Source organism: Gallinula chloropus, assembly GCF_964237585.1.
Source record: "Gallinula chloropus genome assembly, chromosome: 9".
In the NCBI taxonomy this organism is placed as follows: Eukaryota; Metazoa; Chordata; class Aves; order Gruiformes; family Rallidae; genus Gallinula; species Gallinula chloropus.
Window position 1 is genome coordinate 23,321,437 of NC_140094.1, and position 24,209 is coordinate 23,345,645.

At 44.6% G+C, this 24,209-nt stretch overlaps 1 protein-coding gene and 1 long non-coding RNA gene across 4 annotated transcripts; one reads left to right on the plus strand and one right to left on the minus strand.

Annotated features, from left to right (window-relative positions):
• Nucleotides 1-2,540: 2,540 nt before the first annotated feature.
• Nucleotides 2,541-16,271, minus strand: BNIP2 (BCL2 interacting protein 2). 3 transcript variants are annotated; one of them, XM_084268090.1, is made up of 11 exons: nucleotides 16,198-16,271; nucleotides 12,868-12,998; nucleotides 12,109-12,176; nucleotides 10,908-11,075; nucleotides 8,944-9,120; nucleotides 8,271-8,373; nucleotides 7,846-7,977; nucleotides 7,177-7,263; nucleotides 6,985-7,083; nucleotides 5,541-5,576; nucleotides 2,541-2,984 (listed from the first exon to the last, which is right to left on the minus strand). In XM_084268090.1, exons 2-11 carry the CDS (start codon nucleotides 12,915-12,917, stop codon nucleotides 2,936-2,938), a joined length of 969 nt encoding a protein of 322 aa, XP_084124216.1. In that variant the 5' UTR covers nucleotides 12,918-12,998; nucleotides 16,198-16,271; the 3' UTR covers nucleotides 2,541-2,935. The 3 variants fall into 3 exon arrangements, with proteins under 3 accessions (XP_084124216.1, XP_084124215.1, XP_084124217.1); XM_084268089.1 differs by lacking the exon at nucleotides 16,198-16,271 and adding an exon at nucleotides 13,508-13,550; XM_084268091.1 differs by lacking the exons at nucleotides 5,541-5,576; nucleotides 16,198-16,271 and adding an exon at nucleotides 13,508-13,550.
• Nucleotides 16,272-16,471: 200 nt separating this feature from the next.
• LOC311194878 lies at nucleotides 16,472-22,100 on the plus strand. The gene is made up of 4 exons (XR_014617464.1): nucleotides 16,472-16,690; nucleotides 20,945-21,007; nucleotides 21,182-21,237; nucleotides 21,599-22,100. It is a non-coding gene; the product is annotated as an uncharacterized lncRNA (long non-coding RNA).
• Nucleotides 22,101-24,209: the final 2,109 nt, after the last annotated feature.

Sequence of the window (24,209 nt, forward strand, 5' to 3'; positions counted from 1 at the left end):
CAAAAACTTATACTAGCAAAATAAATCATTAGGTAAGCATCTACACATTTCCAAAAGAAATGTGTAAAGTACTACTGCAGCACAGAATCGTAGAATCACTCAGCCACCAAGAGAGACAACGGTAACAATCCCATCATTTAATTATTTTGCCTATACAGAGGACCAGCTACTCCATACTGCACTATAAACACTGGAAGCAATAGGACACATACAAATACAACCCTTCCGCTAAAAATTATTTTGCTGAGAAGACAACGTCTTTTAATTAGGAAAAATGTGAAACGAGATGATCAGTATGCTTAGCAGGTAGCTTAGGACCCCCACAGGTTCAGTAAAAATCAGGAAGGTTTACAGGTTCGCATGTTCTTACACACTGCACTGTGAAAGCATCCAAAGTAAATAGGCTGTAGGTGTCCTATTTATTGACTGGAACTTTGCAATCATCTGGGCCTTTATCGAAACTGAAGCAGAAGATGAGGCAGCCCCCTTAGCTGTTTCTATCTGTCTCCTGCTTTCAGAGCAAGATCCTAAGCTGTTGAAGCAGATGCAAAGCAACTTGAAATTAGCATTGCCTGTTGAAAGAGAACATCATGCACATTAATCTCAAACAGAAGCTACTACAATAAAAGGGGGTTGGACCCGACGATCTCTCGAGGTCCCTTCCAACCCCTACAATTCTGTGAAAAGCACCTGAAGTGTAGAATTTCACTCCAGAAATATGGGCAGTTTGTCCTCATCTGACATGAATATGGTCTCAGAGTCTATAAACGTATCATTAAGAGACAGTGGATCAATTGTTACTTAGTAATAAATCTTGACAATGGAAATTTCCCCAACTGCTATTTATCAGTGTCAGGCAGCAACCTGGTTGAATGACACTTTGCTCTTTTTTTTTTTTTGGGGGGGGAGAACTGTATAACATTAACTTTTAATGTAATTGAGCACTTATTTTTGGCATCCAGATGAAACGGTGAACACAGAAGCAACAACTGAGTATTTTTGCTGTAATATTGTATTGCTCAACTCCTGGATGGATTTCTGTGCTATCTTCCTGTAGAAACACGTGCATGCAATGATGATCAAAAAACATCTACAAAATATGCACTACTCTCGCCCTGATATACCTATAAACACTAGTTGTCTCCCAGAACACCTGTTACAGACACAAGTTTACTGCCATTGTGGGGAGAAAAAAAAACCCAAAGTGAAATTAGTGCTGGTATCATGTGCCAAACTAACTTTAAAAATGGATGTTTCACCTACAAGGATAACACAGGTAGCATAAGGCTTCCCATACCTCTGCAATCAATGAATTATGGCTAGGGTATCTGTAACTCCCAAGCTGTACTGAGTATGGCCATAGTTCCTACTGGTGACAACCAATATTCATCCAGGAAGAACTTCAATGAACTCATTTCCTACTGAGGGCCAAGAGATTCTGCTTCCGTGAACCAAGGCTAAAATCACAACTTCTGTTGAGAAAGGTCTGATATCTAACTAGTCAGTCAAACTCCTCAGCTTCCACTGTGGCTCGGGCTTAACCCCTTCGGCCAATGGACTGAAGTCTGCATTTTGAAGAGTGGACTAGAAGATACTAGCAGGAGCTTGAGCTTTGGCGAGTTAAACAAATACTGCTTGATTTTACAGGATCACAAGGTTGGAAAAGACCTTTGAAGATCATAAAGTCCAACCATTCCCATCCTAAGCTAAACCATATCCCTAAGTACCTCATCTACTCTTGTTTTGAAGACATCCAGGGACGGTGACTCAACCCCCTCCCTGGGCAGCCTGTTCCAGGCCCTGACAACTCTTTCAGTAAAACGTTTTTTTCTAATATCCAATCTAAACCTGCCCTGGCCCAGCTTCATGCCATTGCCCCTTGTTCTGTCTTCTGTCCCCTGGCTGAAGAGACCATCGCCCACCTCTCTACAACCTCCCTTCAGGTAGTTGTAGGTGGTGATAAGGGGAGCCTCAGCCTCCTCTTCTCCAGGCTGAACACCCCCAGCTCCCTCAGCCGCTCCTCGTATGATTTGCCCTCCAGCCCCTTCACCAGCCTGGTTGCCCTTCTCTGGACTCGCTCCAGGACCTCCAGGTCCTTCTTATGGTGGGGAGCCCAGAACTGCACACAGTACTCAAGGTGTGGCCTCACCAATGCACAGTACAGGGGCACAATTACCTCCCCAGATCTACTGGCCACACTGGTTTTGATACAAGCCGAGATGCCATTGGCCTTCTTGGCCACCCAGGCACACTGCTGGCTCATGTTCAGCCTGCAGTCAACAAACACCTCCAGGTCCTTCTCTGCCTGACAGCTCTCCAGCCACTCTCCCTCAAGCCTGTAGCGCTGCACGGGGTTGTTATGCAGCACTACAGGCTTGGGGGAGACTGGCTGTCCAGATGGACAGATGTCTGTACTTGTGAAAGACTACATTATGTGATTGTTAACGTCCAAGCAAATGAAGGTTTCTGTGACAACAAAGAAATGCACTTGACCATTTACAGCCAGATTCATACAATAACAACAAGAAACTTATGGCCTTGTCTACCCGCAAACAAATTCCTTCAGCAGGTACACACAATATATTGCTCAGTCATAAAAATATATATTATCTCTTTCCTTTAACATTTAGGTATATAAATATTTTGCTGAAGAACATGCATCATTTAGATAAACAACTGCAAAAATGTTCTCTGAAAACACAGGGTTCTTGAGCACATAGCAGTATAAAATGATTACATAGCTATTAAAGTCAGGATAAACCAGTACAGCTGTAAGCAGTCCATTGTGTGCTAGTCCAAAGAAATCAAGCACCTTTTGCAACAGCTTACTTTATATATAGATATATATACACACACACAGTGAATGCATTGTAAGTGGAGCAAAAAATAGCATCATTCCATCTGCATATTCTTCAGTCTTGTTTGGACTCCAAACTTACTGTTCACTTCTCTGCTCTTGTTTTCCATTCAGCTCTTGGTCAACTCTGCTTAGCAAAGAAAGCAGTAAAATTAAAACTACGTTAAAAGAAATTTAGTTTGACAGCTCATCTATTAAGCAAAGCATATTAATCTTAACAGGGAAATACAATGCTTCCACACAGGAAAAAGTTTTAGTAAATAAATATTAAGATTTTTATTCAATGCAGTCACAACAATTCTTAAAAAATTCTAATTTCCTACCTCCCCTTAGCAATTGATTAAAATTGTTAAGAAACCACTCCAGTAACTATAGCGTTTGCAAGGAAGCATTTGAAATGTGTAAGTGAATTTTGACTACAGAAGAGAAAAAGCAGGTTCTGTGCTTTTATTAACAAATGTGAGCAGGAAGGTAAGTTTACAGGTAACATGACAAAACCACCAAGCACTACTATGATGGATGTATACACTGCAGAATAAACACAGTTACCTTTAATGTTAATTAAGTGAAGAAGGTAAGAGCACCAGCTGAATCAACAAAAGCAGCTCCTAAACTGTGATGCAAGAGTCTTATAAATCAATAGAAAAAGTAATTACCCAGGAAAAAAAAAACACCACTCTGCTGTTAGAAGTGGGTTTTTGCCTGTGTTTCTGGTCCAGGGCTTTTCTGTTCTGTGGGTTGGTTTGGGGTTTTTTGGTTTGTGGGGCTGTGGGGAGTTTTTTGGGGTGTGATTTTTTTAATATCTCCTTTGGGACCAGCAAACAAAACGTTGCTTTGTAGATGCCAGGGGATGGTTGATAGCCCTGCACAAGATGTACTTTTCCTCTTTAGAGTAAGAAGCTAGAGCCTTAACTCCATCTTCTGGAAAGTAAAAGTTGTGTATGGAGGCAAGTTAATTTTAAAACCATCAGCAGTTTCGCAGTGAAAGGCACTATAGGTAAATTCATCTAACAACCTAATTGTCTAATCTGACAGTCCAGTGTCTCAAACTACAACCATTTTTTCAAAATCATACAAAGAATTACAACTCCTCTAGGCTGTGTGCCTAGAGAAAGGGGAGTCAATTTTGGCTGGGTTTTTTTCAGCTGTGAGAACTGAACCTGATACACAAGGACTCAATAGGTTTGAAGCAGTGCTGACTAGAAGCAGCAGTCCTGGCTGAACACCTCCTCACCTGCACAGTACACAGCTGCACCTCATCCCTGCCCTCCCTGCATGTTTTGATGTGACTTACGGGACTACTCACAGAAAGCCCAAGAAGGTATGGTAAGCTAATGCAAACAAGCTACGCATAAACATTGAGCTGACTACACAAATCCAGAGAAGCATCATATTCTAGCCTCCAAACCCAAAGAACTCCCAACTGTTATCCTCAACAACTTTAGTTACTAAACTTCAACAGATCTTTTGCCCTGTTATAGTAAGCAATGCCTACAACTGCTTTCAAGCCAATTAAAGTCTCAGCACCAAACAGTGCCAGTGATCTCTCCTCTATACACCAGTTTCACTTTGGAACATTCTTTTTGCCAAGCGAGGGTACTGTAAACGCTGACAGATGGGGACTCCACATAGCGCTTGCCGCACTGGAGATTTTTAGAGGTTTTCACATGACTGCTGGAATGCCTCAGGCTTGCACCCAGAATACAACAGGCTTTGAACAGAACTGGGCCAAGTTACCCATGCTGGGAGATCAAGCAGAACTGTTGCTCAACATTTGTTAAGTTTGACAGGCTTCGTGTTTCAGGTTATACACTGAAAGTTTGTGACTTAACTGGAATAATTCCTAGAGAATGTGCAACACTTGTCACTAGTTTTACCCACTAGCTTTCAGAAAGAATTGAAATTCCTTTTATTTTCATCTCTCAGCATTCCTCTCTATGTCCCTTATCAAATTCAAACAAGCCTCCCTCAACAGTTCTGCACGCACAGGAAGAGCAATTAAAGGGAAAGTTAGTAGCAAAACCTTTCAGTGCATTTGTTAGTGAAAAAAACATATCCATTAAAAAAAAACCAACCAAACCAAGAGTAATCAGCTGCTGGAATAGCTTGGATAGTTAGCAGGAAACTAAAAATCAACAAGATGAATATCCAACATTTATTAGCAAGGAACATATGCACTGCAAATACAAACAGCACTACAACTGCTGATTTCGATTGCATCTGTGCAAGTTAATCACTAAAAAGGTGTAGTGAATACCTAAAATAAAAAATACAAGATTCCATGCTAGAAATTCTTCCAGAGTTGTATAGCTACAGCTTCACAACTAAGAATCTTCCTTCAGGCATCACTTGTTAGCAACAGTGAAACGTGACTTACTGGAGTCATGCAGAAGTACCACTTCTGCCTTTTGAAGATGTGAGAATCCTGTATCCCCGTAAAAGCGAGCATCTCATGTAAGAGACTATTCACGATTACCTGGGTAACATCCAGGATGAGTTCTTTTAGATGATATATATACTGTACTTGCAGGCAGTACAGTTACTTTAATACCTAAAAATTTAGTCACTAGTGCGTGTTTATATTTACAAATGCTTATTCCTTTAGGCAAGCCAATCAGCTGTGAGTTAGTTGCAGTGCAAATTGTCTTATCTAGATGCAACCCTAATCAAAATACAAATATACCTTTTCTCTTTCTTTCTAAACTTTTCTTCTTCATACCTTGGTGAGGAAAAGTTTGATTTCAGTAAATACAACATAAGAAGGCCAAATTCAACAGAAGCTGCAAACTGCTATTAGTGTCAATGCAATTTTTAGAAACATACCAAATTTGGAAAGTGACGTAATTAAGAAGAAACAAACTATCTCCAACACTGATAAGCAGTAAACAAGAAGCATCAAAGATTTAGTTACTATGACATAACATATGAATTCAATACAACTTCTTGCACAGCATTAACACCTAGCATTAAATTTAACCTTTTGAAGCCAGGTGTCATTCTCCGCAAAAGTCTGATCATTGACTTCATAAACAAACCAAGTTCAACCTTTGAAGAACAGTTAAAGGTTCCTCAGTATCAAAAGGAGTCTTTGAAGCCTTGGAATGACAGGCTGAATGTTCACAATCCATCCTTCAAAAGCCCCAGTAAGAAAAACATTCCAAAGATAGTACAAGGCTGCTTTGGTGTTGCCCTGTTTTTCCTTACGACCTCAACAAAACTGCTTTACTCCTATGTAAAAAAGTTGCATTGCACAAATGATACCAGATGGATGTTTACTGCAATAACTAGCCATTTGCAGGGATAGGGAGGGATTTGTCCAACATGGATGTGCCTTTTTGTCCACCATCCTTCCTTCTGGAGTTCCCAGTTTGCTGTCACTTATTGTGATGCATACTCTACAGGTTTTGTACATTAAACCCTCTCTATTTGACCTATTAGTGTAACCGCCCTAATTTTTAGTATTTTCTTCTGGCTTTTATAGGACCCAAGTTTATGGCTTTTACCCTATTGCTGCACCCAGGAACGTTATTAACAGGTGTCAGCACCGAATTTGAGAGCAGAGTTGTGCTGACGTTACAATGGACATTTATACCTGGAGGAAAGGACGATGTGAAAGCCAAGGACATTGATGCCACCTCCACCTTTTCACTAGAGTAGTTTTAGCACTGTTATGGGTTGGGATTTAAGACTTTCGCAGCACAGCTCTTCTTTTAAATGGAATCTCAACCCAAGTGATATTTCATCACATCACTTGTTCCACATTTTAATATGAACACCAAAGATACTGTAACGTCAGTATCAACGTGCCCAGAACTTCTCATGCACAAGCCAGTTCAGTACACTAAGGGGCATAACAGCCTCAAGGAGGGCTTGTCTCTAGAACGCGAGTTCACAACCTGTAACTTGGTAGCTACGTGAGGCACCACCTGTGAAAATCCCTCAATGTTAATGTTTTGGCTAAGCTGCTGCATACCAAACTGTAGTTAGCAACCTGGTCAACGACGATTCTCCTCCTAGAGGCAGATTTATTAAATGCAAACTATGACATTCAAACCAATCGCTGAATACAATATATACCAGTTCTAAAACATGACCAGCATAGAACATGTTGGAGTAATAAGACGTACTGTTTTATGCATTCTGGGATGCCAACGTATTCCATGGGGATGAGCTCAGCTAGTTCTGCCAGGGTAAAGACATACCTAATTTTTTGGCTGAATTTTGAGCTGTAGAAGAACAAATGCAGGGTACAGTTACAACTTTAAAATTTTTCAGTAGGACAGTATTAAAATGTTTTTAAAAAGCTTCCAAAGCATTACCTAATAAAGGGTTTTGTGATGGCCAGAAGTGTTCTGATGAACCAAGAAGGATGAACTATGATTAATGATTTCAGATTTTTCCTTAACCTGAAGAATTCGAACAGCAGACAATTACTTTAACAAAAAGGCAGCATAATAAGTGGGGTTTTAATATATATAAAAAGTATGGTTTTGCATGCACAACTGTAACATATGCTTAGTATTCTGACATTCCATTTTTAGAAACTGCCACTTCCCAGAATAAAAAAAAAAATCACAGCCGTATAGTAAAAATTGAATACGTAGTATCAGTTTGACAACAACAGAGATAAAACATACCAAAGAGGTGTTTCTCTGAGTCTTTTTACACAGCTAATGATGAAGTCGTTCATGAAGCACCCCCATGACTATCATATTAATATACTAATTTTTAATGATACTCTACTTGATAACAGCATTCATTATTCTAACATTACTACTTTCACCAAAACCACAACAAAATCCCCAGGCATGCCTGTAGCGTTGTTCCGTATTACCTAGCTAAGGAAGAGGTTTTCAATACATGAAGCAATTATCTTTAATTGAATCTTAACCAGTAGGTACCAGCCACCACACTAAACAGCAGTTTTTCCTATGCAATCAGTCACTGCGAGTGCGAATACTCTAAGGAAACACTGCAGAGCTGCTTACCTTCTATCAATTTGCTGGTAGCATTTCCTTAGCCAGCCTAAACTCGGCATTTTTCTCCGTGTTGTTGCACCGTTCAGGTAAACTATCATATAGTTCTCTGCTACTAACAACTCTAAAGTGCCAATTACGTACCTGCAGAGAGAAGCAAAGGAAAAATACCCAACACTTTCAAGCAAGGATTTGTGAATGTTATAGTGGTGCTCAAATAAATTTTAAAAAAATACAGAGTTGACAAAAGTGTTGAGGAACACCCAGTAACTTTTTTCCTTCCCAGGAGCGCTGATGCTTTTCAATTTGTTACCTTTCCCTCAGGTGAAATCTAGAGTTTTATTCAAAAAAAGAGAAAGAAGCAGTTACCCTTACGTTAAAATGCTAATTTCACAATGTGAAATGAAGACCGTGTTCAGAGGCAGATGATGACTTACTTAAATAGATTGTCCATTAGGTATCTGTAGTTAGGCTGGCTGCTCTCAGGCATAAAACAAACAGCAAACACAACAATGGCGTTTAATCCATCACCATAATAACCTAAAGCCAAAGAAAAAAGCAGCAGTAGTGACGCTGACTACATTTACACAAAGTCGGGCACAGTCAGTAAGCTTTCTCATTATTGACCTTAGAGAATTACAAACATCTGTGACTGTGTCCATACAGAATAGCTACAGAAAAGCTCCGTTTCCTTTTCAAGTTTGTGTAAAGACATAGCTGAAGTTGATGCAAATCAAATGCCATATCTACAATTGATATCAATATAGAATCTCGTGTTATCCAACCTAGGCTCCACAAACTGGCCGGAAGGGTCACAACATTGATTTATGCCTTAGCGAATCTACAGTTAATGCTTTCAACACCCTTAAAGCAAACAAAAACAATTCCACTGGTAGCACTGACACTATAGAACAGGTCAGTACATTTTACTATGTATGTGCACACTTTGGAACTTTAATAGGAAAACATTAGATCAACCACACGCCTTAATACTGCAACAAATGAATTACCACATGAGTCTTCACGCCCAAAGATCTTCCTATGCCACCTCAACTCAGCTTAAAGAAGTAGTTTCTCATCAGTTCCCCTCAGCACATCACTAATCCTTACCACCGTGACTGATAACTTTTTTATATGGTTCAATTGCCTTCATGTCCACCCTATGGTCCTGTTCTCCAATCCTGAACATTCGCCAGCGTCGACCATCGTCCTTCTCCTCTGCCGCAGTGTATTCAGTAAGTGATCCTTTTCTAATTACATCAGTAGTTTTTGGTTTTGGAAGATCATCTGCCAAAGTTAAAACATGTTCAAGATGCATTAGGAATACTATATATAGCGACAATTGATTACAACACAGGTTAACCACTTTGCTGTTTAATTTATTTTAATATTCTTTAGCCAATCAGACATCTGACTTGGTTCCCTCAGTCACTGCAAAATAGGATCTTATGGGTGTCATCCAGACTTTATAAAAATAATTTATGTTAGCAGTTATCCACTAATTTTTTCTGTTAAAGTACATGTCAAATTTCCATTCATGCAGGAAGCCTATTTAATAGTAAGCATTCAGAACAGACCAAAACAAAGTGGTTACCTCCAATGAGAATTACATAGGTGGCTTGATCACAGATTTACATAGAAGCATGATTTAAAGCAGTAACAGTAGCTTGCAAGCAGACATGCAGGCCAATCTATCAGAAATTAAGTCTAATTCGCATGTGTGCAATCAATATATATGAAATTTATGCTGACAGCAATCTGTAAAACAATTTGCTCCAATTAAATTATGATTCTTGACTTTGTTGCATAGACCTTACCCAAAGCGAGAAAAAACCTACTGCAAGTTAGTTGTCTGTTCCCAAGACAAAGCTGTTAATTGAAACTATCCTTCCAGGAAAATGAAGGCAGCAGCATTAAAGGAAGAAAAGACAGAAACCCTTTTCAGCCACTTTTAAAAACAAGGCACAAATATCCGGAACATTTCCTTCGCATCATTGCAAAACCAGCCCTAAATACCAATTCTTCTTCATCGAAGTGATGAAAATCCTTCTACCCAGGTCAGCCCACAGTCTCTGTTACGAAAACTTCACCTGCAACGTGTCTTCGGCTATTTAAAAAACCCCAAATTATTCTGAAGTGTTTCTTTCTCCATTTATAAGCTATTCTGGAATGAAGAACAGAGAGCTTCCTTTCTATTTCCAGAATAGAGTAATTTAAAAGTTAGTCTACATGTTTGTCATTAAAGACATTCTTAAGTAATTAAGCTTACAGAACTTAAGACTACAACATCTGTTCAATCAACACAACAGTTTTTGACTTCCATAAAAGTGCCTTAAAACGCAATTTAACAGCAAGTTTAAAACTCGTGTTTTAACTGCTATACAGAACTTTCAAATAAAGTTTGCTAGAATTTCCAGGCTTTGCCTGTGAGAGTAAGACGAAGCCTCTATTAATTTCTTTAAGACCATTAGCTAAGTTAGCTTCCTGTCAAGTAATTTCAGAATTCCTTCACACAAAATAGAGGCTCAGTGAATCCAGAAAGCATCCAAACTCTAAGGCTATTGACCTTTTGCTAGTCTCACCACAGTCACACATGAGACCAGGACTTAGGTTTTGAAAAATACCATCCAGGCTTCCTTAAATAGAAAGGCTTGTGATTCATTCATTTCTGACTAGCTAATCTGTACCCCTTTATATGGTTCACCTCCATTTAACACTGATGTACAATGCATGTAAAATAGCCTTCGTGTTGCTTTTTTCCTCCAAGTTGGTTCTCAAAAGCATACTGCAGAGAGAATTTTCTATAACTTCAAGATTTACAGGTGTTCATTCACCCAAGTTTATCTGGAACTGCAGCTATTATTATATTGCCTGTTTACTAATTAGCCATGGTCATCTGACTCGTTCTTTAAAAATGCACCGTGCCTATTTCTAATTTCTAATCTAACCATTCCCTCTGTATTTTTCCTCCTGTTATACCAAGTCACAGTTATTTCCCACCTGAAAAACTGTCGACCTGAACATCAGAAAACAGAAATGCTTTGGGGCATCCAACAAAAGTAAGATATACTTACCTTCCCATTCAAACTCATTGCTGTTTTCTGAAGGAGTATCTAAATCATCCAGATCAATCTCTCCACTCTCATCCAAGTCATCAGACAAAACGGATTCCTCACTGTGATCCAAGTTTAAGCTAATATCTGGAGCCATTAGTTTCTTCCTCACTTTGGTTCCATTAACCTCTGTATTTAAAAAAAAAAAGCAAGCTGTTTCTTTCCAAAGCCAAAGCGAGCTTAGATAAGTATACAAAAAAGACAGAAGAGCACAGTGCATTCTCAGAACACGTTGTAAGTTAGTGCCCATAACTTACATGGTGTATCTTTGAAATAAGAATTAGAGACAGGGTGAAAAGAACAACTCTTTGAGGTCAAAGATCTTCAGCCCTCAAGCTTACCCAACACAATGATCGCTGTGGCAGACCACCGCACTGCCTACAGAAGAAAAACCCAAAGTGTTGCTGCCACCTAAGCAACTATCACCCACAGTAGCTGTACTAAGCTGTACCACAAGTTGGTCTAGATCTGATACTAAACAGTCTTGCAAATAATGCAATAGATTAATGTCCCCAGACCTTGTTTTTCCTAGGTACTTTGATGTAATAAAAAGAAATAATTCTTCGATAAAATAAAAAAATAATACACAAGCTGGAAAAAAGCCAACAGAGAACAGTGAGGACAAAGTTAAATAGCTATTAGGTGAATACACAGCATGCTTTGAGACACACAACAAATACAGGTGTTATTGAGACAGCAGCTGAAGGCAGGGAATAACATGAAATGGCTCATCCAGCACTGGAAACTCCACAACTGCAGCAGAGAGACAATAAAAACTTAAAATTGGACAGGCAACAGTACAAAAAGGCCACCGAAGTCTGAAATGTGGAGTGAATCTAAGGTAGGCCCTAACTGATGCACACAGAAGCCAACTAATAAACCAAGATTTAAGGCAGGTGAGGAAGGTAATGCAATTTTTTTCCAGCATCACCTGAACAGCTCTATTCCGAGGGAAGATGAGAGGCTTAGACTTTCTTCCAAACCCCATTTCTTTCTACATAAGGTGTTTATGAAAAGTACTAACATTTCACATACAACACAGTAATTTAGAACGTGGTTCCCTCAAGACTGATGTGAAAAAACCACCCCAGAACAAACCAAAGCTTCGAAACAGCCATCTAAGTAGGAAGCAACCAGTTTGACTCAAGTGGAATGTTCTTACCAGCTTCACTTTCTGTTCCAGCTGCAGCCAATATATCTGACTCAACAGGATCATCCTCTGGCAGAGGCCTGGTGCATAAAGTAGAAGCTATTATTACATACCATTCACACCATCCCCCCCAGTTTTTAAAGAGCCAGCTAAATGCAAATATTTAGACTTACACACCCTTAGAATGCTGTGGGAATAGTACGGAACTAATTTATAGCCTAAGTTCAAGCTTTCAGCAAACAAAGCGCTGAAGTAGCAGAACATCCCTTTGCAGCATTCAAGGGACCATCTGCTGATGTAAAAATGCCAAAATACTAGTTGACTCTTGTCATATTCTTGCTTGAGAAAATCTGACATTAAATAACGTTGCAGAAGTAGTTTAGATGTTATCAAACGCCTCTGAAGTGCGCTGTGTTGGTTGCTTTGTAGGCCCAAGCAGCCCTAGCAGTCTTAACCGTTAAAAATTTTGCTCAGACACGTTGCTTAGAGAAATATTTGGACTTTTCAGACCCTTGGATTAATATGCAAACAATGTAGTTGCAAAAGATTACCACAGAAAACAAAGCCAAACACCCCCATTTTCCCTTTAGTAACACATGAAGCGATCCCTTTCCAGACCACAAAACAAACACGCCACAAAGCCTTTTCAGGAGCACTGCACTAATGAAAACCACTTCAAGATCACTGCTGAGTGTTAGCTCACCCGGAAGATACAGACGTAGCTTATGATAGATGTTACGCGTTTGAATTACTTTTTAAAAAATTATAAACCTTGGAAAATCTTCATCTTGCCATTCTTCCTTAAACTCAACACCTTCCATTCTCTAGCCAACTTGAATTGCTAATGGAGACTCCTGGTCCACCAGAACCTCTCGTCTTCAGGACAGCGGGCTAAAGAGGAGCTGCAGGAACATAACAGAAGATGCTAGTTCAATACTGTTGTAACGCCCATACTTGCAACACATACCTTGTCACTAAGTTGAGGTTATTACACAGAAAAAAAACAACCTCAAAACAGGGAAAAAGTTTATGGTTCCTCTGCTTCCACCCTCATACAAAACTGCTTGTGGAACGGTTTATCATACAGTAATTTAGGCTGGAAGGGATCTCATGTAGTCCAATGCCCTGCTCAAGCAGGATCAACCTCACAGTTAAAAATCAAAGCCCTGAGCAACCTAATCTATCATTCAGATTACACCAGTTCACTCCAAACTGTAAGAAACCCGACAGCTCTCTACATTCTATAGAAGATCCTGAATAAGTGCATATTTTGAGATCTAACCCCAGAAAATCAGATCTAAAATACAACACCGCTCCTACGCAAAAAGCCCCGAAGACCAACCAACAAAAAAAAACAAACCCCACCCACTTTAAAGATGACTATTGCAGAAAACGTTCTTAGAAAACTCACCCTGTGACAAACAAATCAAGCTGCGTTTTTTCAGGCTCACCCATCACCAGCACCAAGGAATCCCCAATAATGGAATATAATAAACCATTCTGCTGATATACAAATCCAAGCCAGTTGAAGCTCTTGGCTGCGTGCGCTCTAAAGAGTCCAGGGAACATGTAAACTTATCAATGAAGACATTAAGAAAGTCCACAGCAATCAAAACAGAAACACTGGTGGTTTTTAACACAAAGAACCAGTCAAGGCAGAACACCAGTACAAAGTCTGAGTGGAGTCATACATTTAACCAAGCCAGAGAGACAATTTATACAATTAGAGAAGTTACACTTACTGTTCTGTAGGATCACCTTTCATAACAAATCTCAATTTCTCTTCTCCTGCCCAGATTACAACCAGAGACTGGTTTTAAAATGTCTTACGATGCTTAAAGCTACACCACATAAGCCGATTAATTAAAAAAAGAGAGCCTGATTTATTTGTAAAATGGCGGTTCAAATTCAACACTAGCAACCAAAACTTCAGCTTATTCTACTGACGTTTCCCTGCTTCCCTACACCCAGCGAATCGAAATAAAGCTTCTCGCAGGTAGAACCTCGGCCCTTCGCCAGGGCCAGACTCCCCTCCATTCAATCGTTCAGCCCCTGTACCTGCGCACACAACCTCCAACAAGCTGCCCCCAGCGACTGTCCTCCTAGTTCTCCCTCTGTTCATCCTTTTTGACTAATAAGCAGTTTGGAGTAGTTTCTTGCCGCTCCAATCATATGACTATCCTTGTGAAACATGTCCTGCCTTTAAGACATTGGTATTCTCAACACACAGTTTCTCCTGGGTACTAACCTGCTGAGTGTCACAACAATTAATTTTAAGCATTCACTTGAAGCTACTTTGATCCGTAGTAACAGCAAATACACGTATAGCTTTTTATGCATTTGTTTCGGGACACCGAGATGAAGCACAAGAAGTTTCGGAAGCTACTCTATGCAGGTAAGACAACACAGACTGTCTGAGGCAAAAACAGAGCTCACAGTAAACAGACACTGAGCCTAAAAGAAAATCTAAAATAACTTTATTCTTAAGGGCTGTAAAGACAACAAACAAGGTTTTAGTTTACAGCAAACAGAGACTCCAATCTGTCCCGGACACTTAAAAAGGGGGGGGGCGGGGGGAGGATATCAGAACATCAGAAGGCATGAAATCAGTTTATTCATACAGTTAAAGACCCCTTGCAAGAATTTTTTAGGTTTTCACCTTTGAGTGTGCAGAAGAATACACAGATAAATAGTAGTTACGCATTTTACGATCCCACCTGCCTATCCAACACAAAGACCTATATTCAGTCCTTGGCCAGCATCTCAGCATTTGAAATAGCATAAAGCTAATTCTGCAAGATGATGAGCATACCATAGAACTACACATCAGCCTGGTCAGACTGCTTCAGTCTCAAAGTGGAAGTCAACTTAAAAAAAAAAAAAAAAGTCTTGTTTCTACGTCTCACCTTCGGCATTTCAAAAGAAACATCAACTGTTAGTTAAGTGAATTCCAAGATCCAGGTGTGAAAGAGGTGCCTCTATTTTACAGCCATCTAAAAGTAAGGAACAACTGTATTTTCTGGCACACACATCCACATGGTCCAGCTCACTATAATTCCTAAATATTTTTATAACCCCGTTGGCCTTTAGAACGTGGCCACACCAGCTGTGACCACAGGAAACACTTCCCAGATCTGAAAACAGCCATCTGAACTTCTGTTGCTTGCAAGATCGCATAATGTGATGCAAAGACTTCCATTTCAATTCTTCATCTCCTTTTATTCCCTTTTTCCAGCATCAAAGCACGGAGAAATCAGTCAGCTAAAAGAGGAAGCTTTTAAAAAACACTCTTCCTTTCATCTCCAAGGACACTACTTGAAACTCCCCGTTCAGAGCAACGGAAGAACGCGCTGATCTGAAGGCAAATAGTAACCTGACAGACTACAGTCAGAAATAACGAATACCCCGCCTAAAAACAATTACTATTCCTTCGTAAGATTTAAACACGCACACAAGCTAAGCAGAAAGCTACGGTTACTGCTTTGCATATTGTATCAGTAGCCGGAAAGAAGGAGAACCTGTAATAAAGGGCACTAGAAAGCAACTCCAGCTTCCGCCACCCAGCTCTCGGCGAAGCGTTCGCTAGCCCTACCCGGGAAAAGTTCCTCCGGCCGTTCCGCGGGGCGGGGAACCCTCCGTGACTGAAGCCCCGGCCCCGCGGTGCGACTGCCCTCCCGGCGCGGGGAAGGGAACTTCGACTGTAACACGCAGTTGCCGCAGCTCTTCCCCCGCCCTCGCGGCGCCGGCCGCTGCACGCGGCGCCGCCAACGCCGCGCTCTGCGGAGGAAGCGGGACGAGCCCGCTCCGCTCCCCGCGGGGCAGCCCGGCGACGGCGCCCGACCTCCGCGCGGGGAGCGCCGGCCGGGGCGGCGGCCGCCCTCGCCGGGACCGTCACCGGCGCGGCCCGGCAGCGGCTCTGAGGCCCGAAGCACAGGCGGGCGCTGCCCCTGCGGGGCCTGCGGCACCGGAATGCTGCCGACCGAGCCCAGTCACCCCTCGGTCACCGGCGGGCGGCCAGGCCGCGGCCCTGCCCCGTGCCCACGCAGCCCCACCGGGGACAAGGCTCCCGGCTCGCTGTTATCGCCCCGTCCGCGGCCGTACCTGGCGGGAACCGGACGGGGAGAGGCACGAAGAGCGAGACGGGCCGCGGTCCCGGCCCCGCCCGCGCCGCCGCGAAAAGGGCCCGCTCACCCGGAAGCGCATACGCCATCGGACCCGCGTGACGGCACCTCGCTGGGGAGGGCCGGTCCTCTTCCGCACATGCGTAAAGTAAAGCAGCTGAGCCCCGCCTCCCGCACAGCGCCATGGGGGCCGCCCGACGTCGGTGGGAGTGCGCGGGCGCGGCAGCTGTCGGCTCGCTCGCCCCGCCCCGGGGCCGAGGAGCGCTGCCCACCTCCCGGCAGCGCGGGCAGGATTAGTGCTGGCGGGTCGAACTCGGGGGCCGCAGTGAACGTGACACAGGACTGCAGGTTACGGAGTCCGGTCCCTGAGCTCTGTGTCCAGTGTGCTGCGGCTGGTGCCTCAGGTGCTCGGGAAGGTGTGAGAGGGGTGCCAGCAGCGCGCGGACCTTACTCCGTGCGGAAGGAGAGAACAGGTAACACTACATACCGGCCAGGCAGCGGTAGCGGGGTTACTGCGCGAGACACCCGAATCGCCATAGCATTTTAAATTGCAAGGTCAGCTGCATAAATACCGCATCCAAACTGCAGGTCTGCGTGCCGTAGTACGGTGGTAGCACATACTGTCGTGGATCTGCCGCCAGCTGGGAGCTGAGCACCACGCGGCCGTTCACCCAGGGAAGGGGGGTAGGAAAACCCCCCGAGGGGTTCGGGTTGGGATAAGGACAGTTTACTAGCACAGAGGAGACGGAAACAATCATAGGGCTTTTATGGCAAGAATACATGAAGCTGGTGATACACGGTGAACTTTCTCACCAAACTGGGCAACTTGGGCTGTACAGCTCAGAGCTGTCCCCAAAACAATGCGTGTCCTGAAGCCGTGTGCTCCTACCCCCAGGCCTCCCTGTATGCTGCCTCTTCGGCCAGTTTGGGTCACCTGTCCTGGCTGTGTCCCCTCCCAGCTTCCTCGACAGCACCCCCCACCCCCTCCACCCTCCATTAGCGAGGCAGTATGAACAACTGGAAAGTCCTGGACTGCTCAGTAACAACTGAAAACATCAGGGTGTTATCAGCACCGCTCTCATCTTAACTCAAAACCACCATTACATCTACGGCTAGAAAGAAAACCATCCTAGCTGAAACCAGGACACACACACACAAAACCACAGCAGCGTGAGAAGTTAGATAAATCTCATTTTCATCTTCTTCACATACCTGAGAATAGCAATAGTAGTCCACATTACTAGGAGGAGGAGATAAAGATAGAAGGAAGGGTTTGGCTAAGGCTTAGAACCAGCCACTAACACCTAATACACAGGCAGCTAGTGATTTAGTCACAGCTAATCCATTGCCCAAAGGCAAATGATGCAACAGAGTTTGTTTCGGTTTAGAGTACTGAAGAAACTTGGAATAAATGTGACAGATATGGAAGAGTGTGGAACAAATTAAAAAGTGATGCAAGGGGGCACTAAATGAATGCGGGAAAATATGAGAAAGAAAAATTCCACCAAAGAAGAACAGAAAGCACGGGCATCCCCAACAGTGAAGAGAAAATCTATGAATAACAGAAAAAAAAAAAAAAAAAAGTGCAATTATTAAGGTAAATTAATGAGAGCATCAAAAATACCAAGAATTAGTACCATGCACAGCAAATGGCCCGAGGCATTATTGTAACTTGAGTTTATCAGATAATAGTTAAAAATGTAAAGCAAGAGCTATCTTAAGTATAAAGAAAGGGCATGTAACTACTGGTAGGAAAAATACAGTAAAACAGTGAAGGGCAACAGCAAAAGGGAAAAAATACCGTGTCCCAACACCTTTGTTATTTGTTTGTGAAAGGAGGAATTTAACAGAAGATCTCATTAGTCCCAGCTGCACGCCAAAGTTACTGTTACTAGTGTACCTACTTTGGAATTTCCTCTGCACATAGCACTCCAGCTTTTCATAGTGAATCATGGAATGGTTTGGGCTGGAAGGGACCTTAAAGATCATAAAGTTCCAACCCCACTGCAATGGGCAGGAGCAGATCTAATGCGAGGTACTAGCCTAGTATTGAAGAATGAATGGTAAGATACCTCAGCCTGCTCATCTGGAGTATCTGAACAGTTGAAATTGTTCCAGAATGAGCTGGGTCTAACTGAGGTGGAAGGATCAAAGGTGCCTGTGCTTCCTAGAGGGGCACGTTGCTGTGGGGAGAAGTGGAGTTCCCTTTTATGGGCTGCTTAGTTGCAATATGAATCAAAACTTATTAGTCTGACACCTGAGCACCACTTATAGCCAACTTAAGTTTGCAAAGTGTTGGAGTACGGATTTTGAATCAATACAGCTCTATTCTGGTTTAGATAAAGTAGAAAAGGAAATTAAATTATGCTGTAGAGACTGATTTTAATACCCAATAGATAATCTTCCTTGTCTGTCAACAAAGCAGCCATAAACAAAAGGCCACTATGACTGACTTACTAAGTAAAAAGGTTGAAAGTTTTCCAGCAAATTAAAGGTTTGTTTTTTTTTTTAAATAAGTCTCAAATTCTTCTAATGCTTTTCAAAATGACCTTCGGGTGTTAATGAACTTTAATCTCACCTCAGAATGCACATGTTTCATCTGCAGGACACAAATGCCAAGCGGTGGCACAACATAGCTGAAAATTATCAAGTGTTCCAGTGTAACCTAGAAAACAAGCAAACGAGGGGTCAGAGTCAACTACGAGGGAGTGTTTAATAATTCCATTTTTAAAGATTAGACAATTGCAAATACAAGCAAAGAGAACAGGCTTGAAGGAATTATGCTCCATCACATGAATTTCGTGCTTTCAATGGGAAAAGTCAGTTTTCACAATTTCGGGTCTGAAATAATTCACAATTAACCTTAAATAAAAAATAGCTGTCGAAAGAAAAAGAATACCAAAACACTCACCTTTTTGATGGTCTTTTCACATTTAACTTAATAGAAAAATATCTTCTAGTAATCTAAAAAAACCCCAAGCCCCCCAAAACAACCCACAGACCTAAAGATGCCTCCCTTTCAAGTGGTTTAAGCAAGACCTCAGAAATGTTGGAACATTCATTTGAAAGTCTGTGGGGTTGTATGTAGAGACTGCATTTATATAGAATTCCTCCTTGCTATTTTTCCTATGCAGAAGTATGGATACTGCAGGGGTGGGGTGTCCAACTTAATTTTGCACATTTTTAATGATAAGGGATTTGGGCTGTACTTGACCTCTGCTTTTGTAGTCCATGCATGTAATTTGATTCCTTAAACTCCTGTGATACAAAGTGGCAAGAGCAACACATTCTAATGTTAGCTTTCAGACCAGGACACAAAGTGGGTAGAGTGAAATGTTCCATTCTACTTCTAATATTCCCGTCAGGTATGCCATCGCCACTTTAAGCCATTGAACTGTAATGAGTTGTTACACTACTGAAGCTAGCTGAGTTTCATAGCGGCATCCTCATTGCATATCATGAAGTAAATTGCTGAGCAGAAAGTGACCCTCATCACAGTCCCGTGTCCCTGTGTACTTTTTCACTTCGCATACACCCCATGATGCTGTAGTGGACTAGTTCTTAAGCAGACTTGCACTTCACATCTCCTAGCAGTCCTCCCTGATATTATGCCCTTTTCTATGAACAAGTACCTCTCTGTCGAAAAGTAGTCAAGTTCTAAATCAAGTCTAAGTGAAGATCTTGTGTTTGGAATTCAGCTAAAGAAGTGCAGAAATACAAAGAATGTGCATCTTTTGCAACAGCCAAAAGCAGCCCCAGACCTTTGCTATTTCAAGGACAGAGTTGCTACCTGCGTATGAAAGAGAATTGGTTTATCCTCCGTGTATATGACTTTCAGGTTTTTTAATATATTTTTCCTATCAGCATCACACATTTTTGTGTGCAACCAGCCATACCGGTACGAGAAGAAGCAAGAGCCAACTTTCTAGCTATCAAAGTCTTCATATCTACATTTGTGTGTGTATAGTGCTTTATAGAAGCTAAGTCAAGGCAGAAAACCCACTCCAGGGCCTCCAGTGCCTTTAAACTTCCCACAGGCAGGACCCTCCCCTTTCCCAGGGGACTGTGGGAAGGGCAGTGGGAGGGACCAGGGGTATATAAACCACTGGTCTTCCCCTAGCTTATTCTCCCGTTGGCTTTCTCCAGCGTTGGTGCTCTGGCTTCCATTTAGCAGATGGAGCTTAGTTGTCAGCTTGGCTTTTTGGGAAGATGCATCTGAGGTAAGAGCTTAAGGAGTGCTCAATGTTAAGCAGCATCTATATGATAGAAGGTGTGCTCATGAAAAGGTTTGTGGTTTGGTTTTGGGTTTTTTTGTTTATTTAGTATTGTATTTTTAGGAGGTTGTAAGATGACCCTATACAGTTATCTATTGGTCTTTGGTTCTAAGCGTGTGGCCTGTCACTGGCATTCCTGACTCTACTGATGATAGAACCTCACCTTTTATTAACCAGCTTTACTCTCTAATGTCTAAGTAGAGAGCATTGCTTCTCCTAACAGGCTGAATGATGAGATTATCTAGCTGCAGTCAGGGTGAGCCTTTTGTCTGCCTATAGAGCTCTAGCTTTTCCCAGCAATGGAACAGGGATCAAACAGGTAGCTTTTCCCTGGTTCCAGGAGAGCTCACTGCTTTCCTAGCAGTTCCCAGAGCACTGTGGTTTTTTTCTAGCTCATTTGGAGGTCACAGCAGGCCCCTCGTGGACTGTAAGCATTAGCCCTTTATTTCACAGGCCTGTAGCAGAGCCCGGAGTTCAGTGGAAGACCAAACATAGCACTTGCCTGCAAAAGATGAGGTATGCCCCGCAAGTGCGGCTTCTGGGGAACTGTGCCAACTGGGGACCGGGGAGCAAGGGAGGTAAATAATGAGGGAACTGGAGCCTGGGAGGAAGGGAGGCTTCCTGCGGAGACCTGAGGAATCGGTAAACTGTCGGTCTGCATCCGGGTGACTCTCTCAATGCTCTTTGCAGATGCAGCGGGATGAGCGGAGCGCCCTAAGAAAGCAGGTCAGCGTATGTTACGCATGGTAAGATGCCACCGCTGGCTGTATGAGTAGCTTATCCATTTGGGTCTGTGACTTTTTTTGTCTGAATTCTCAAACTGCCAAGCAAAGCCAGATGTCAGCACCAGCGGTGACCTCGGCCAGGTGAGCTGAGACTAGTGGTCTTAAGCAGAGCTTATTTTTTCAGGTGTAATGGTGTCTGTGAAGTTCTAACTGTCTCTTTCACTTTACAGGAGGTACCTGAGGCTTGACACAGCAAAGCGTTCCAGTAAGCAGACATGCAGTAGACATCTTTTTGTGTCAAGAAAGGATTTTGGAACCCCAGACTCCTCAAAGCAAAGCTCTCAGAGCTGAGCCTAAAGTCCCTTTTCTTGCTTTTTTCCAGGGGCTTCAATGTAAATCAGATCCAGATAGAAAACTCTTGTGGCAAACTGGGCTGGAGCAGTAACTTCCCAGAGAAGCGGGAGCGAGCCTGGCGCAGAAGCGATTTCTGAGGCGTTGGGGGATGCGGTCGGGCACTTCAGAGTCAAGCAGCATGAGGAATGAGTTTGAAAAGTGCCGTCGTCGTTTCACCCCAGCCAGCAGCTGAGCGCCACTTGTGGGGTTGTTTTAGCTGGATAGGGGAAGTTGTGTGGTGCCGGCAGGATTTTGGGGATGTGGGGGTGTCTGTGGGGTTTGTGTTGGATTGTGTCTCTTTAATTGCAGCTTTGTTGGCAGCCCCGGTGTGATTTCAGCTCCTTTCCATCAGGACCAACCCCCCCAGGCTCTCCCCATCCCCTGGACTCCTCTTCCCCACCTCCCCCCACCTCCCCCTGCCATCCCAGGCTCTGGCTGCAGCTCTACCCAGGGTCCCCATCCCCATAAAAGACCAGGTGCTGCTCTGGCTGGGACCCCCCTGGAGGAGGGGGTTGCGCTGGGACCCCTCCACAAATTCAGCACCCTGGACGTCACCTCCTGCCTGCTGGGGGGTGAGTGTGGGGGCGCACAGGGAAGCCCCACATGCCAAATAACCCCCCTGAACCCCCTGACATTCCCCTGATCCCCCCTTTTTTCTCCTGGGGGGCATTTAAGGGGGGGCAACTGAACCGCCCAACCCCAAATAACCCCACCTGAGCCCCCCTGTTCCTTACTGGGGGGTGAGTTTGGGGGGGCATGGGAAGCCTCCCACCCCAAATACCTCCCCCGACCCCCATTTTCCCTCCTAGGGGGGGCATTTGAGTGGGCACATGAACCCCCTCATCCCAAATGAGCCCCCTGACCCCCACTTTTCCCTCCTGGTGGGCTGTTTTGGGGTAACCACCCCTTTCCCCACCCCAGGGAAGCTGCACGGGTCTCTCGACTGTGCTGGCAAAGGGAGGGGCCAGACCCCCAAGGTGAGTTGGGGCCCCCTCCCCCTTGGGGTTTGCCCCCCTCCCCCCCCCAGCCTTGACCTTAGGGGCCCCTCCCCTTATCCTTTGTCCCCCTACCTTGTCCTTTAGGGCCCCTCCCTTGACTTTTAGGGACCCCTCTTGTACTTTAAGCACCCCCTCTTGATTTTTGGGGCCCCCCGAGGTGGCAAAGCAGGGGAAGATGATGATGGGCTGGGCCAAGTGCGCCCTGCGGTACAGCCGGCACTTCATCCGCATGGTGCCCGGCTTTGGCAAGAAGGGGCCCAACGCCAACTCCTGAGCGCCCTCAGACACTTCCCCCCCCGAACCGCCCCAACCCCCCCAGCAATAAATGGTCCCCGGGAGCAGCACCATTCGGGGCTCTTCAGGGAGAGTTCAGGGTCTCTGAGGTGGTTTTTGGAGGGGGTCTTAAGGGGCTTTTTTGGCAGGGGGTTGGCTCTTTTTGAGGGACTATGGGGTCTTTGCAGGGTCTCTTTTTGGTGGGGTCTAGGGCTTTTGGGGGGGTTCTCTAAGGGGGGGTGTGGGGTTCTTTGAGGGGATCTTTATGGGGTCTCATTTTGGGGGGGATGTGAGGGGCTTGGGGGCGTCTTTAAGGAGTCTCAGGTTTTTTGGGGGGTGGTTAGGGTTCTTTATGGGGTCTGTTTGGGGGGTCTGGGTTTTTTGGGGGGTCTCTTTGTGGGCTGTGGGGAGTTGGGGGGCCCTAAGGGCCTTTTTAGGGGATCGTGGGGGGACTCTTTGGGGGGGGGGGTGTCTCTGAGGGGTTCTGGGGGGGTCTCTCTAGGGTCTATTTTTGGGGTGTTGGGGGTTCCTTCGGGGGTCTTCTAGGGGGTCAGGGGCCATGCTGGGGTTCGAGGGCTCTCAGAGGGGTCGCAGTAGGGTTGGGAGGGGGGTTGAATTCGCTGGAGGAGATGGGGGGTTGTTAATGAGCGCAGGTCAGCGGCAGACGGGTAATTAGTGGGGCAGGGGGAGCCGAAAAGGGCCGAGCAGAGGCGGAGAGATACGAGCAGAGGCGGAGAGATACGAGCAGAGGCGGAGAGATACGAGCAGAGGCGGAAAGGCCCGAGCACTGGCGGAAAGGCCCGAGCGGGGATTCGAACACGGGGGTCCTCGGTGCTGCCGCCTTGCGGACACGCAGCGGTACTGCGCCCGGGTGGCGCAGCGCACGGAAGCCGCAGCGTTCCGAAAGTTCCCTCCCGGTGAGGCGGGGTTTCCTTCGCCCGTCGCGGGGTCGGCCGGGGCACTGTCAGGTCCGGGGAACCCTCGAAGGTGATGGGACTTCCTCGGGGGGGGTCAGATTTTGGGAGGAGGGGCGCACGTGGCGGGGGCACTGTTAGGTGCGGGGATTCGAAGACGGGGGGAGGTCGCCCATCCGGGCGCTGACCGAACTGGTCCCTGCTTAGCTTCCCGAACGGGGCAGCTGTGCTGTGTAGCCCCCCGCCAAGCTCGCGCCCCCAAACGGGGGCCCGGAAGCCCCCCGGCGGCCATTTTTCCGTCGGAGCCGCACGGAGATGGGCGCCGCCATGCTCGGAAGCCCCCCGGCCGCCTTTTAACCGCCGGAGCCGCACGGAGATGGGCGCCGCCATGCCCGGAAGCCCCCCGGCGGCCATT